Here is a 15,110-nt window from a genome sequence, read left to right as displayed (position 1 = left end):
TTGACATATTTACAGCTGTGAAACATAGGTCATTTATATAGATAGATTAAGTACTGCGGTTGAATATCAAACAGGTTCTCTTCATAATCATGCTCCACTTTTTGAAACTCAAAGCAGATCATGAATTAAAGCTTTGGAAATGATATCCAGGTCAACTGTGATTTCAAAAGCCAGACCTCAATGTGGAAAACTCCCAGCTCTGAGCTTGTATATGTTTGGCTGCATTCCTCTGTCACACTGAAATGTTCCAACAAAATATATGACATGATAGGATGATAGGACCCATGGGAAATCACTGCCAAAAAGGTGGTTTAAAGTGTGCCCCAGTCGTGATCAAGCAGATGAAGTTTCTCCCTGTAAAGACTGAGGCCCGAGCTTGTCAGGTCACTGAACAGACTCACACAAACCCTATGTGTATTTGTCCTTAGTTCATCCGATAATTAAACATGGATAAATGTCACAATCAATCAAAAAAAAGTTGATTTTTATAAGGGAAATTAATAAAATCACATATGATTGACTCTGACAATGTGTTGTTAGGTAAAAAGTTAAAATGCTTTTTAGAAACATAATGGTAAGTTAAATATAAATTGCTTGGATAAAATTTAGCTCAGGGGCCCCCAACCACTGGGCCTGGGCCCAAACCGAGGCTGTGAGCCAGCCTCGTTTTTTTTGTTTTTTTTTAAATAATCTACCACTATATCTGTGTGTTTCTATAAATATAATGCAAATTAACCCAATAAACAGTAAATATGAGTATTAAGCCTATTTATTGATTGATTTTTTAAACTATGGTTAAGAGTTTTATGCTTTTTGTGCTAGTACCGGCCCCGCCCTGCTCCACTGGTCCCTGAAAAAAGAATATGTTTTACCAGTCCTTATAAGAAAAAAGGTTGGGGACCTCTGCTTTACATGACCATGGGTTATGAAGAAGCAACACACACTTACAGGAAATCAGTAATTGAAATAACAGCAAACACTGCCATCTGCGGGAAGGGAGATGAAACATAAGACTGTAGTGTTAAAAATTTGTAGCTGATTTACATGTAGGTGATCACAAAGTAATACAACCAAGCAACTGTAATTAATTTGATTTATAAATAAAAGAGTCACTGCAAACCATTTGCTCATTTGTAAAGTAATAGTGACAATTTCCAGGACATTTTTGTTTTTATTTTTAGAAGGAAGGTGAAGAAATCCAGCACATGCAATGGAGATGGTGAAGTAGAGTATGAGTATTTGCCTATGATCCCCTATTCACTAAATCTTTGTATTACTATGGTACAGTCTTTTGGTTCAATTTAGAGACAAAAATAACATTGCATACAACCTCAAGACTACTATACAATCACATTACAGAACCAATCTGGCTAGACTAGATGGGTTTCAGCTAATCTTTGGTTTCTTTTTTTTTTTTTTACACCCTTCTGAGTTAAATCCAGTGCAAGTGTTCGCGCAGTGAAGTGGAACTTTAATGCGACAAAACTAATAGATCTTCATGAGTCAGTTAAGACCGTTTCTTTCTGTTTTCACCGTTTCTGAAGTCGGCTGGTCTTATCTTCATCTCAGCAAATTCAATTGAATGTTCATGGCCCTTCCAGTGGAACCAGTTTATACCCTGTCAAAAAGATACAAGAAATAAGTCCCTATTCCATTTAGACAAAAGACAATAAATGCTTTAAGCACATTCTACTTGCCTTACTATGAGTGCTATCACCATATTTTCCCATGAGGTTGACACGATGACAGTTTTTATACCAAAAAGCGCCCTTATAAGACAAGGCACAGTTGGTAACAGCAATGTCATTATCATTGTCATAAGTGGAAAATGGTCGCCCTTGGTGGTATGTCATTGAGTCACCTGTGTTAAATTAAAGTTACATTCATTTGATTAAACAGACAAAAGCTGCACAAAAATGTAGTTTTGTCACATTAAGGCCATTGGCATACCTGCTGTTCCACTATAAGCCCCTATATATATTTTGTATCTTGTTCTTGGCTCAGCAATAGTGAACTTGTCATACTGTGCATATGCGGACTCCCCTTTGTCTCTCAGGTCCACACGTAGCTTGTAATGTCCAGCAGATGTAATTTTATGCAGGTTGGAAAGACCTATAAAGTCGGATTGAGTCTTACATCAGAAGAGATGTGAAGTGACTAAAGGAAGCTATTCAATTTGAATGTCTTACCAAACCAAAACTCATTATTCATGTTGCCAAAACCTGCTGTGTAGTTCTTCCAGTTTCTAAAAAACTCCAACTTTCCATTTTGACGTCTCAGGAAAACCTTTGAGTGTGATAACAAGCAGTCAAATAATCAATAATACCAATGTCGGTAATAAGTCTTCTAATCTCTATGTGACTTTCTATGCTTACCATCCATCCACCCCCATCAGTGGTCATGTCACAGTAGACCTGAAGAGGTTGGCTTTCCTCTCCTGCTACATAGATGGTATACAGACCAGAGTCGGTCTCTCCACTTAGGAATATTTGAGCACAGTCCTTTGGGTATCTGTACAGCTGTCCGGCTAAAACCAAAAATCAACAGATTCTAAGACATATGGAAAACATAACTTTAGCTTAGTTTGACCCAATAGATACAATGTATGATTATGTTCTACGTTTGTGTCAAGATAAAACTATTTGTTGGGATTTTTACTGGACATGCATGACATTTCTAAGCAGAACAACTATGAGTAGGTACTGCATCTTACTGGTGCTGAATACAGCGTTTATGGCACGGCTCTTTTGGGTTCCAGCTATGGCCATCAGTTGTACAGTGTACTCAGTCGAGCCTGTCAGCTCATCCATATTGTACGATGTGGCAGTGGGGCTTAGCACAACCTCCTGTGGCCATAAACATATAATAGATCAGACTGGACTAAAACAAGTCTACTGACAGAGCTAATGCACATACACGGATGGTCGCGTCAGCAGAGGAGAAACTTAGAGTGTATCCCGTGACTGCTGCTTGGGGGGGACTCCAGGTCAGAGTGGCACTGTCCATCTGAATATTAGCAACAGTCAAGTCCCGCGGAGGGTCTACATCTGAAACCGCACCACATCTATTCAAACATTCTTACTTGAAACAAAACCAATGATGTAGTAAATTATTTTGCAGACATACCCGTGGTAAATTCTGTAACAGCAGAGTCACTTTTCTGAGCTTCTTTTACTGCTTGTAGAGCCACAGTGTAGAGTGTGGCTGGAGCCAAAGAGGCCATCTCAAACTCCACTGTGCTTCCAGTGACATGCTCTACCACCGGGGGAGCTGTAACATCACAACAACATCACCTCAAATAAAGGCTTGCAAAGTAAAGTATGTTTTACACACAAGGACCTATTTAAGAAGTACCTGTATCAGACCGGTAAGTAATCACATAACCATCTACTTTAGCAACAGAAGGCTGCCACAGCAGTGTAGCAGAAGCATCAGTGATGTTTACTACGTTAAGATGTCCAGGTCTGTCCAGTGCTATGAAAAAATGCAAACCATAAAAGTACAATGAACTAACCACAGACACAAGTCAAGCAGCAAGAAAGACACAAACCAGTGGTCAGAACATCAGTGCTGGAGTCACTTTCCTCCAGGCCCTTCACTGCATTCACTGTCACTTGGTAGATTTTACCAGGAGTCAGATTGGGCAGCAAAGCCTCAAACACACTGCCATCGACAGTCAACAGCAGCGGACTTCCTGTGGGGAAGCATTGGGCATTTGTACTGCACAGGATGAGTTCAAAGCAACATTATCATTAAAACATTGAGTATCTGTGTCTTTGGAGAAGACTCCAAAAACCTCTAATGAGATAAAGTTATGTGTACCTCCTTCAAATGGTACATAGGTGATGCGGTAATTATCCACAGGAGACTGAGGCTTGGACCAATGAACAATGGCTGAAGAATCTGTCACTTCAGAAAAATGGAGTCCCTGTGGAGTGCCCAGACCTGTCAATGACAAAATACTTTACTAATCATTGCTAATTGAAGATAAAGTTAATATTGGATGTGCAGGAGAGTAGCCTAAGCAGAGAAGCAAAATGATTAGTGCTGTTTGCAGAGAAAAGTCAGTCAGAAAATAATTGCTATTGCCATTGCACTGTTAAGTAATATACCTGTTTGGGCAATGCCAGTAATACCCTGGGACCGCCAGCCCAACTTGATTCCATATAGTTCAATTTCATACTCAGTGCCACCCATCAGTCCTTTTAAAACCAGGGTTCGTTCATCACCATGGACACTGTACTCCTGTGGGTATGCTACTCTTTTACTGTCTCTTAGCTTGATCAGAAATCTGTCAAACATGTCCTCATCAGATGTCCAAGACAACCGGAAACTATTTGCTGTGACATCAGACACAAAGAGATGCTCCACCTCAGGCTCTGCCTCTGCTCAAAAACAAAGTGTGGAATACATTTATGTGGAATTACATTAATGTGTAAAAAAAAAAAAGGATGATTAGACAGATACTTGATTATCTTCAGGCAGCCATGCTCAAGTGTAAAAAGATAAAGTAAGAAAACAAAAACAAATTAAATCAGTCATGTCAATTTGAGAAAGATTAAGTAAGGTAGCCATCATTGTCAAAGACTGTTTCCAAGCATTCAGAGCATCCTGGTACAGGAAAGAAAATACCTGTAAGTCAAATATTTCATGCTTGATATCAATGATGTAGAAACTAATGTTTAAAAAAGGAGGTACAAGACTTCCAGAGACAAAAGAAAGCAAAGGATAAAGCAAAGGATAAAGCAAAGAATAAAGCGTCTGAAAAGAACATTTAAGATTAGTGTTAGATTAGTTTTATGCCAAAGCTGCACCATCATCATATGAAAATATACTTCTGAAAACCTCTTTCCTCAAAATTAGAATTATGTAGATTTTTAAATGTTAATTGTTAATGATAATAGTGATGATGAAACTTGAGCTTGAACAGGTCCTTAAAGTACAAAAGGCTATACTAGACCTTTTTATTGGGCCCAAAAAGGGCCCATAGCAAATACCTGTCACAGCCACTGTGGTGAGAGGGCGAGAGACGAGGCCGGACTCTGACACTCCGGTCAGCCTGACCTCGTAGCCTATGCCCGTGATGAGGCCAGAGATGTCCAGGTGACTGCGGTCGCCCGGGACTCTGTACTCCTGAGGCTCCAGCAGCCAGCCGGAGTCTGTCACTACTATGTTAAAATGGCTGAACCCACCACTAGAGGACACAGCACTGTTCTGCTGCTGTTGCAACTTGACCTCCCATGATACACGGAACCCATAAGGAGTTACGTTGGAGATAGTCAAGTTTTCCACTTTAGGTAAAGAAGCTAAAGAGATTGAGCCCCAGGAACATAGAATAGAAATAAGAGGGAGAGCAAAATATATGCATTAGCAGACTGGGAGCAATGGTTGCAAAAGCATATCCGATTTATATGTCAGTGGGAAGGAAATATTAATGTTAAACGTATATGTAAAATAATATACAATTTCATCCCTAAATAATAATTAAAGACCTTTTTGTTTCAAGTTGAATAATATACATAGTACCTGTTGTGGCCTGTGCTAACACAGAGTTAGTATGGCGCCCGTGTGAAATACCGTACAATTCAATATCATAGTCAGTAGCATCCATCAGGTTGGACACGGTAAAATTACGAGCATTTCCTGGTAGAGTAAACTCCAGTGCATCATAGTGCCGCTCAGAGTCAATGACCCGGACAACAAAGCCATCAAAATGGCCTGAAAGTGTATTCCAGGACAAGCTGAGGTTGTGTGGGCTCACTGAAGAAGCGGCTATGGTCCCCAACTGTGGGATGCCCTCTGAACAAAAAAGACAGTGATTCAGTTACATTGTTCCCATCTAAACTACTTGTACACTAGCAACTCATGCAGCAGAAAGTGTTATACCTGTGATAGCCACAGCATATAGGGGCTGTACAGAGAGGTCATTACTGCTTGTATAAAGCTTAATATCGTAGCTCGTGCTTGCTTTCAGCCCAGTCATGACTGTGGTATGAATGTCTCCAGGCAGGACACGCCCCATTGCCTGAGAGGGCACTGCAGACTCTCTCACTTCAACTATGAAGTTTTCAAAGAACCTGTCCTGCGTCTGCCATGAGAGAGTGAAGCGGTCTGAGGTAATATTACTGACAACGAGACTGGACAATTCAGGCTCTTCAGCTTCAAGGAAAAAGATAATAATGTCCATAAATAAATAATAATAAATAGCTTCCAATACTTACAGAAACTTCTCCAGAGAAGAAGCCTTATATGGCATTGTACTAGCCAGGGCCCAACCAATATTGTATTTTGGGGCATAATACCAATATTGATGTAAATTATTTTACCAATAATACTGGCAAATATGAATGTAGTGTTTCAATTCAAGCCCATATCTGCATTTGATTTCTTCAATTATAAATATTTACAAGCTTGTTAAAGGTTAGGGGTTAATTTTTTTTTCAATTTTCAACTATTGATATCAGATATATCCCATATAAAAGACAGCATCCTTGTCTACTCCTTATGAATTGTTGTTTAAATATATCACCACATCGCCATGAGCAATCATAAAAAAAGCAGAAAAAAATGGTTCATTTCTGTCTGTAAAAAGTAGACCTGTGTAGACCCAATTCAATGTTTCAAACAAGGAATAACATGTCCAGAAATAATACTGACCTTACAGTACAGGCAAACAAATAGGAGGATGGCATAGATTTCTCTAAATATATGCAAACAATATCAGATAGCTGTATGTTGTAATGTATTGGTCGGGCCCTAGCACTAATATCCGAATAAAACAAGTCAAAATACCTGTGGATGCAACAATACTGACAGCAGTGCTTCGAGATCCCTTGTACATCCCATAGAGGTAGCCTATATAGTCAGTGCTGGGCCTGAGCCCTGTGATGTCATGGGATCGTACATTTCGGGACATGTTATATTCCTGAGGCTCTGTTAACCAATCAGAATCAATAATTTCCAGTGTGAAACCATCCACCTGTCCTTCAGTGCCATTCCAGTGCATTGTAAAGCTCTCTGAAGTTATGTCAGACACATAGAGTTTGCCGACCACAGGTTCACTCACTATAGAGGGAAAGATAACATTTTATCTTTAGAGTACAATCCAACAAATGTGTCACTATAATTATTAAAGCTAATAAGATATGCACTGTTTCCTTTAATATCCGATAAGTAAATAATGAAAAATGGATCGTGAAAAGTGCATGCAGAGAGGTAGAAATATGAGAGAAGAAAAGACTTAATGTTAAACATGACAACTGCATGATCATATTCACAACATTACCAATTCTACAACTGTAATGTCACTAGTTTTCACATACACTGTGAGCACTGACAGAGTGTGAAAATGATCTCTCAAGGTTAATCAATTGGCCCATGAAGGAAGCTTGCTAGAATGATATGATGGTCACATTACTACACTGAATGATGGTTTAAGTTATTGGTTTGCTTTTGCAATCATTGCAGCGTGACAGTATTAAACCTTGTTTAATGGGATGATAGAGGAAGGGACACCATGCATTTGGACGATGGATGCAGCTGAATGTAAGTGGTGAGCAAAGAGACTGGCCAGTTCTTTGCTCCTGCTGGCAGGCCCTCTCTCACACAAAAACAGTGGCTGGAGGGTATGAATAACCTAAGGGTTAAGTTGACTCTGTGTGTGTTATTAATATGTTCTTGTTTCATGCAGAAAGGTTAATACAACATATACCCATGACATAATGAATTCAGTGCAAACACAAGCTCAAGGTAACTGTGGAAATAATGGGAGGAAGTAATGATGTATATGTGTACTCCTTGCAGCGTGTACCTGTTGTGGCTTCAGAGTAAGTTGGTTCAAGGAAAGAACCCTGATACATCCCATACAGTCCAACTATGTAGGTGGTGTTGGGAGTCAGTCCAGATAGGACCAGACTGAAAGCACCTCCAGACAAAGTCAGGTTCTGGCTCTCTGCTATGTTGTCCATGTTGGTTACCTCAATGACAAAGCTGTCAAAATCCTCACTCATGGGACCCCAGGATGCAGCGAGGCTGTCCCATGTAATGTCAGAGAGGGTGAGGTTAAGCGCCAAAGGATTCAGCTCCTCTGGTGAGTAGACAAAATGTGTCAACTTTGCAGTAATACATGGTTTATGCTGAATACTGGTAAATATATAGGCATCCTACGGTTACCATAGCAATAAGACTGTGCTGTGTACCTTTAAGAGAGGGTGTGTACAGAAATACAGAACTGTTCTCTTGTACCACCCCTTTTAATGGATACTCTTTGTGTTTATGAATTTTGTCTTTGGTCACTCTTCCTGGGAGTGTGTCGTCAGGCAACTGTGTACTGGTTAGATTTGGAAAGATAAGCTCCTCCATTATAGAGTTGTCAGGCTCCACCCCGGAGCCCATTACATTTAGGTCATTGGTGGAGGTTTTATCAGAGTCCAGGAGTCTAGGGTCTGGGGCATATATTGTTCCAGAATCCAGTTCAGACTGTGGGGTTGAGGGGGCATCTTTAATTGTCAGTGAAAGTACATCAGGAGAGGTGGATCTGCGTGCTAAAATGTTAAAGTGCATGTTATTTACACCTGGGAAAAACTGTAAAAGAATATATAATTAGTTAAACCATCAAACAGTTAATAAGCTGTATTCATCCTGTAAAGTGTTAGTTTGTCTTTGTCACAATAGTGTGTAAGATATGTGGGTTAGAGAAAGAGTGAAAAAAAACATTTATACATATTTTGCTTCTGTATTTTTACAAAATGACAAGCTACATTTGCATCATTTGCATCATCATCATAAATATGTTCATTAATCGTGACTGTTAATAATTATAATTTCTCTCTCACAGAAACTGCCATTCATTCACAGGTTCATTAAATCTCTATATGCCTTTTTAAGATTACTTCTCATAGTCTTTTAAGTTAGATATTACTCACGTGTGGACGCCAACACAGTAGCAGGAGCACTCTTCTTTTGGCCTCTCTCTGCAGCTAGTGTGAACGTGTAGTTGGTCCCAGCAATGAGATTAGGTACCACAAAAGTATTAGCTGTGGCAGGCAGGACAAATTCCTCAAACTGGCCATCTTCAGACAGATACACCAGTTTGTATCCAGTCACCTTTGCCTTAGGTTTTTGCCATGTCAAAGTAAGCGATGTCTCTGTAGACTCCATTTTCTCAAAACTTTTGGGAGGATCCAGGTCTAGAAGATAGTTAAACAGGTGAAAGGGATAGCATGACATGTGCTATATTTGTTTTAAAATTAAATAGATTCTGGATAAAGGGAAGATGCAGCTGTGTTTTACCTGTGTCTGCATTTGTGGTAGCAGGGATGCTTTCCCTCTCATGCTTCACAGCTGTTACTCCAATGCCATACTCTGTTCCTGGTAACAATCCTAAACAAACCAAACATTTTGTGAGTTTTCAAGAATAAATCTTTGTTTTTATTAAAGATTTTTACCTATAATTGTAGCAGTTGTAATGTCACCGGGCTCTTGTGGAAACAGCTCTTCTCCATGTGTGGCTCCAGAGATAGGGCTGTACTTCACACGGTAGCTTTCTACATCAGCCTGACTGTTGATCCACTGCACTGTGATAGTACTGTCAGACTGTGAGACAGCATGTAGGTCTCTAGGAGCATCCAAAGCTAAAACACATTTGTTCAAAGGTAACTGACATTTCCACTTGTTGAATGGTTACAACAGATCCAACTAGACAACAGTGTTGTCCTAATGTACCTGTTGTAAATGTTGCATTAACAGGGTCACTGCTGCTGTCACTGGTCCTGCACACAAGTGAAACTGTGTACTCGGTGTCTGGCCTAAGTGCATCAATGCTGCTCTGGTGATCTGGAGAGAAGATCTCTACACTGGTTTGGTCGGAGGGAACAGAGCTTGGTGCATAGGACATAATGACCCTATCTGTTGGAGGCACTGGCTTAGACCAGCTGATAAGAGCAGAGGACGCCGTCACGTCCTTCACCTGCACCTGCTGAGGCCCTTCGATCCCTCACAAAAACACAGGTAAATTATAGTAAGTTACAGGTAAATCTTAAACTGGCAAAAAAAGACTCATCAGCAGTGACAGTCTTTAACTACTAAGAATATAAAAAATATCTGTTTTCCCCATGGTAAGCTTTCTAAAGCCATAGTTGCTTTGGGACAAAATTGTGGCTGCCAATCTGTATACCTACTATCAACAACACAATACACATAAGTAAATCAATTCACAGAAAAGTTCATTTAAGTGTCTTGCTCAATGATGGAATAGCACTATGTCAGTTGAAGGTGGAATCCATGTTTGGGTTCATGGTCAAAGCTGATTCATAATTATACATCAAATATGCATAAATAAGCACAATATGAGATATGACATGTCAAGGTAAACAGGGTCTTTATGCATCTAGATATATTTTGTGCATGATGTAACTCACTTGTTGTCACTCTTCTGGATGTCTGGGGTCCTCTTGTATTGTTCTTAATTATGTTAATTGAAACTTCATACTCCTGGCCTGGGCCAAGCCCTGACTGAACAAACTGGTTTTGTGAGGGAGGGACAGTATTTACAATTTTTCCATTTTCTTCTTTCTGTAAAAGCAAAATGATATTAAAGCTTCCAATCTAAATGAAACATTGAAGCATGTAAACAAGTGACTGATTTCTCTCACAACCTTAAATAATGTCAATTCACTAACCATGTTGCGGAAAAATATTTCCCAGCCATCAAAGGGACTTTCTAACTTGTCCCATGTCACTTCAACTGAAGTCTCTCTTACTGATGTGAATCTTATACCCTCGAGTTGAGGCAAAACTAAAGGAGAGCAGAAAAAGAAGGTAGTTACCACTTAACATTTTGAATAATTAGTCAATTATCATCAGATCATTTTGACATACGAGTAGCCACCCTGGCACTGACTGGCACACTCTTTTTGCTATTTAAAACAGCATAGACATTGATAAGATACTCAATGCCTGGCTCCAAGTCTTTGATAGTGGCAGCAGTTTGGTCTCCAGGCACAGTGAACTCCTGGTACAGGTCTCCAGAACTGGTGGATGTCACAAGGTACTCTGTGACCAACATGTCATTGGCCCAAGAGAGTTCCACTGTATCCTGAGTGACCTTGCCCACTGTGAGGTCTTTTGGTGGAGATACTAAAAAATCAAGGCAAAACATACTTAAAATGTGATGTTAAAATGTCACAAATTACATTTTTGGTTTCCTACCATCAAAGCAGTCATGTCCTGTGTATCCCTCCTCACAGAGACATTGACCGTTCTCACACTGGCCATTGTTGTTGCAGTTGTTGACACAACTTATTGTTGCACAGCTCTCCCCTTCATATCCACTCACACAAGAACATTTCCCTTTGACACAGCGCCCCCTGTTGTTGCAGTTATTAGGACAGACTAGACCAGAACAGTCATCACCAAAGTAGCCTTCTTGACAAATGCAAGTGCCATCAAGGCAGTAGCCTCTTTTCATGCAGTCATTGGGACAAGCTCTCTGACTGCAGTCTTCTCCAGTGAAGCCCTCCTTACAGATACACTGTCCATCAATGCAGCTGCCTCTGTGTTTACAGCTGTTGGGACAGCTCAGCTGGCTGCAATCCTGTCCACTGAAACCAGTATAGCAGCTACAGAGTCCATTGATGCATGTGCCTCTGCTGAAGCAGTTTGAAGGGCAGGTTCTAATACTACAGTCCTCTCCTGTGAAGCCCTCATGACAGACGCATTGCCCATTCATACAGCGCCCCCTGTGGTGACAGCTGCTGGGACAGGACAGCTCAGAACAGTCCTCACCCTGAAAACCTACATCACATGCACATTGTCCATTTATGCATTGTCCACGCATATTGCAGTTATTCAGACATGCTAGCTGGCTGCAGTCCTCTCCTTGGTAGCCCACATTGCAGATACAGACACCATTGAAGCAAGAGCCTCTGCCACTGCAGTCATTGAGGCAAGTGAGCTGGGAGCAGTCCTCTCCGCTGTATCCGGCTGTACAAACACACCTGCCCTTCACACAGAAACCATTCCCATGGCAGTTATTAAAACAAGTGCGTGCCCCACAGTCAAGCCCTGTGTAGCCCTCGTCACAAAAGCAGGTACCGTTGACACAGTGCCCATTGTCGGAGCAGTTTTTGGGGCATGTGACCTCAGCACAATCCACTCCACTCCAGGGATGACTACAAATACAATTTCCATCTACACAGCGACCATGACCAAAACAGTTATTCAAACATTTTGTGTGAGCGCAGTCTTCTCCAAAGAAACCATCAGAGCAGACGCATAGGCCTCCCACACACTGTCCATGAGGTCCACAGGGCACAGGACATGTCTCCACAGAACAGTCCTCTCCAGAAAAGCCTTTGAAGCACTCACAGATCCCCTGTACACAGCGGCCCTTGTCTCCACAGTTTTGGGGACATTCTGATTGGGTGCAGTTGGGTCCTTTCCAGCCAGGCTCACACATACAGCGACACATCTCAGCACTGAAGTGTCCATGGCCATTACAGTATGGCTTGGTTTCCACATCGCCTAAAAGAAATGTATTTATTTTTTTACACACACATCACCAATACACAATATTTTGTGACTGCGGTCTTTTGGGAAATGGATGGAAATTGGCTTTTAGCTATAATGCTGCGTGTTTACATTCATGTTATTTCATGTCTGTCCATTAACATGCACTGTCCCAATCAAATAAATAAATCAAATAAATAATTGGTGACTTACCTGTTGCCTGTGTATTGCAGCATAGAGAACCAGTGCTGCACTGCTGTTTTAGAGCTGAAACTTGACCCTCGAGCATCTCCAAACGGTTCAGAAGGTCTTTCAATACAGGCAGGTCTTCAGCACATCCACAGGCCTGATGAGGAATCTGAATGCGGTGAGTAAAGACAATTTGGTTCTCTCCACTGACAGTGTGCTCGGTGATGGAATGGCCTGCTGAGGCTGCTGCATCCATAGGATGTATGTGTTTTGAGGCATCAAGGTCCATAGTACAGGGGGCATTGGCAGGAACATGGATGTTGTAAACATGGTTGAATAACACAGACTTGTTTGTATTGGGGAGGCTGATGTTATGTTCCTTTGAGGACAGCACAGTCTGCCTTCGATACCTCAAGATTTTCTTTAGTAGCTCAGCTTCAGCTAAAGCAAGAAAAAAAGTCAAAAATATGCAACCCGGAAGTCTTCTCATATCCATGCTAGTTGAGGAATTAATCTTCTGATGATTAACAATCTGTGAAAAGAAAACATTTTGGACATCTTAAATATCACACTGAATGAGCTTTAATGTAAAAATCAAAGTAATCTATGTTTCTTCTGGTACGTCAGGTATTTTTCTATTCACAAGCAATTGATATTATATTATTATTTGACATAACTACCAAAAGAGAGCATTACAAATATATTATCATCATGACTATACCACATGAACAGGTTTTAAATGTCCACAGATCAGATGGCAGGCTATAAATTATGGAGAGAAGTGGAACTAATGAAAGGTTCCTCCTTAGTGTGGGAATGTCTGGAAGAATAAGTCTTCTTTGCAGAGTTTCCAAAGATTCTGAGTAAGCATGAAGAAATGAAAACCATAACATAGTGTCGCTAAGGAACCATTCTGCTTATGGACATTATTGTTGTCATGCACTTAAGTTAGGTTTGCGCTGGTACAGTGTCATTATGATCACCAACTCCCTCCAATATGTGCCATTGTTAAAAAGATTTTGTAAAAGCCAGGAACAGTTTGTGCAATATTAGCCATGAAAAGCCTAAATGCACCTGGACTGTGGATGGAAAAAACAGCCTTCAAATGTCAACAAAATAGAGGGTGAGAACATTCCCCCATTTCAATGGAAAGTAATTACAAAATGCTGAAAAATATTTTTAATTGTGTTGATTTCAAATATAGTTTTATGTCCTCAATTATTCCTATTACCACTGGAAAAAAACATGAAAGATGACAGAATAATTATAATTAATCATGAATTAATAATTCATTAATCTGTAACACAAATTTGGGTAAACATTATTATGCATGTGGTACATTTCCTAAAGAACTAGGTCAGGTCAGAGGTTGAAACAAAACACTTTCCTTCAATCTTTATTTTTTTTCAGTGCTCTGATCTTTGACCCTACTACTAACCTGACCCTTTTCAAGTCATATTTCATGGACCTAATCAAATGTTTTTGTTGTATGTATGTCAGCCTGAGTTCTTGCACATCTGGAAAGTGAAGGGGATAAAAGCATCTTTTGAAAGGTGTCATAAATCTACAAACATCATAGAGTAGGCATTTCCTTTAGTATTTTAAAACATACAGAAAGTGTGAAAAACAAGTATCATCATCATTGTCTTATGTACTCTGTACTGTTCCACCATCACAGAAGTAAATCACTGCCAACTGTACCCAATATGAGGGGAAATGCCGTAAAATTAAGTAACATGTCATTGTATTTTAATAGCTAAGCTGGGGTTGGACTAGGACATCATTTCCCCCATGGGGCATGGAAAAATAATTTGGACAGAAAGTTGAAATAAATATAACTTCACTAAGCTACAATCCAGGATTCCTGTATGCGTACTCTCCTCTAATGTTGGCAATAGGTAAGGGAACTTTCCCGCCGGAAAAGTGAAACTGGGAATAGACATCTGTTTTGTCTGGTTGAAGAAAAAGACACTGGTAGTGCTCAATGGCTCAGTTCACCTTAATGCTTTAGTGACAGCAATTGTCCTTCCTCATGCATTATGTGACGCTTAATTAGAATCCTTATTTTGCCAGCTGTGAGTGTGTCTCACATTGAGAACAATAATAGTACAACATGTCTGGACACTTTAACTAAAAACATATGTGCTGAACAGAGCACTGTATACAATTTCAATAGTGTCTTTCTCTATAGATTTTTATTCTATTGTAAAAAATATGGCATGCCAAATTCAAACAAATCTTTAGGTTAAACTAAAGAGAATGGGCACTAGTGTGATTGTTTTATTTTTATTTTTAGCATTTTATGGAGGTGTTTGTGGCTATTTCTTAGAGCATCTGGAATTCACGTTACAAATGTTAATTTGAGCTGCACGTTGTGCAGCAGACATAAAAAAGGGCACAGAACCAGGATGACT

The 15,110-nt window shown here is 40.1% G+C and overlaps 1 protein-coding gene across 1 annotated transcript; it reads right to left on the bottom strand.

Moving 5' to 3' along the window:
- Positions 1-1,160: 1,160 nt before the first annotated feature.
- On the bottom strand, positions 1,161-13,192 carry LOC110157480 (tenascin-like). The gene is made up of 27 exons (XM_020921826.2): positions 12,721-13,192; positions 11,209-12,522; positions 10,879-11,136; positions 10,680-10,795; positions 10,419-10,572; positions 9,724-9,993; positions 9,447-9,632; positions 9,292-9,381; positions 8,925-9,188; positions 8,199-8,543; positions 7,811-8,086; positions 6,793-7,065; positions 5,887-6,159; positions 5,527-5,799; positions 4,998-5,306; positions 4,113-4,385; positions 3,823-3,945; positions 3,551-3,694; positions 3,355-3,474; positions 3,127-3,270; positions 2,917-3,047; positions 2,714-2,846; positions 2,376-2,527; positions 2,190-2,286; positions 1,951-2,112; positions 1,698-1,861; positions 1,161-1,618 (listed from the first exon to the last, which is right to left on the bottom strand). The coding sequence occupies exons 1-27, from the start codon at positions 13,190-13,192 to the stop codon at positions 1,508-1,510; spliced, it is 6,627 nt and encodes a 2,208-aa protein (XP_020777485.2). The 3' UTR covers positions 1,161-1,507.
- Between the last annotated feature and the right edge of the window lie 1,918 nt (positions 13,193-15,110).

Source organism: Boleophthalmus pectinirostris, unplaced genomic scaffold (genome assembly GCF_026225935.1).
Source record: "Boleophthalmus pectinirostris isolate CB_2022bp ecotype Guang Dong unplaced genomic scaffold, ASM2622593v1 HiC_scaffold_18, whole genome shotgun sequence".
Classification (NCBI taxonomy): domain Eukaryota; kingdom Metazoa; phylum Chordata; class Actinopteri; order Gobiiformes; family Gobiidae; genus Boleophthalmus; species Boleophthalmus pectinirostris.
Note: the sequence above shows the minus strand (reverse complement) of the source record. Positions and strands in the feature narration are given on the sequence as shown.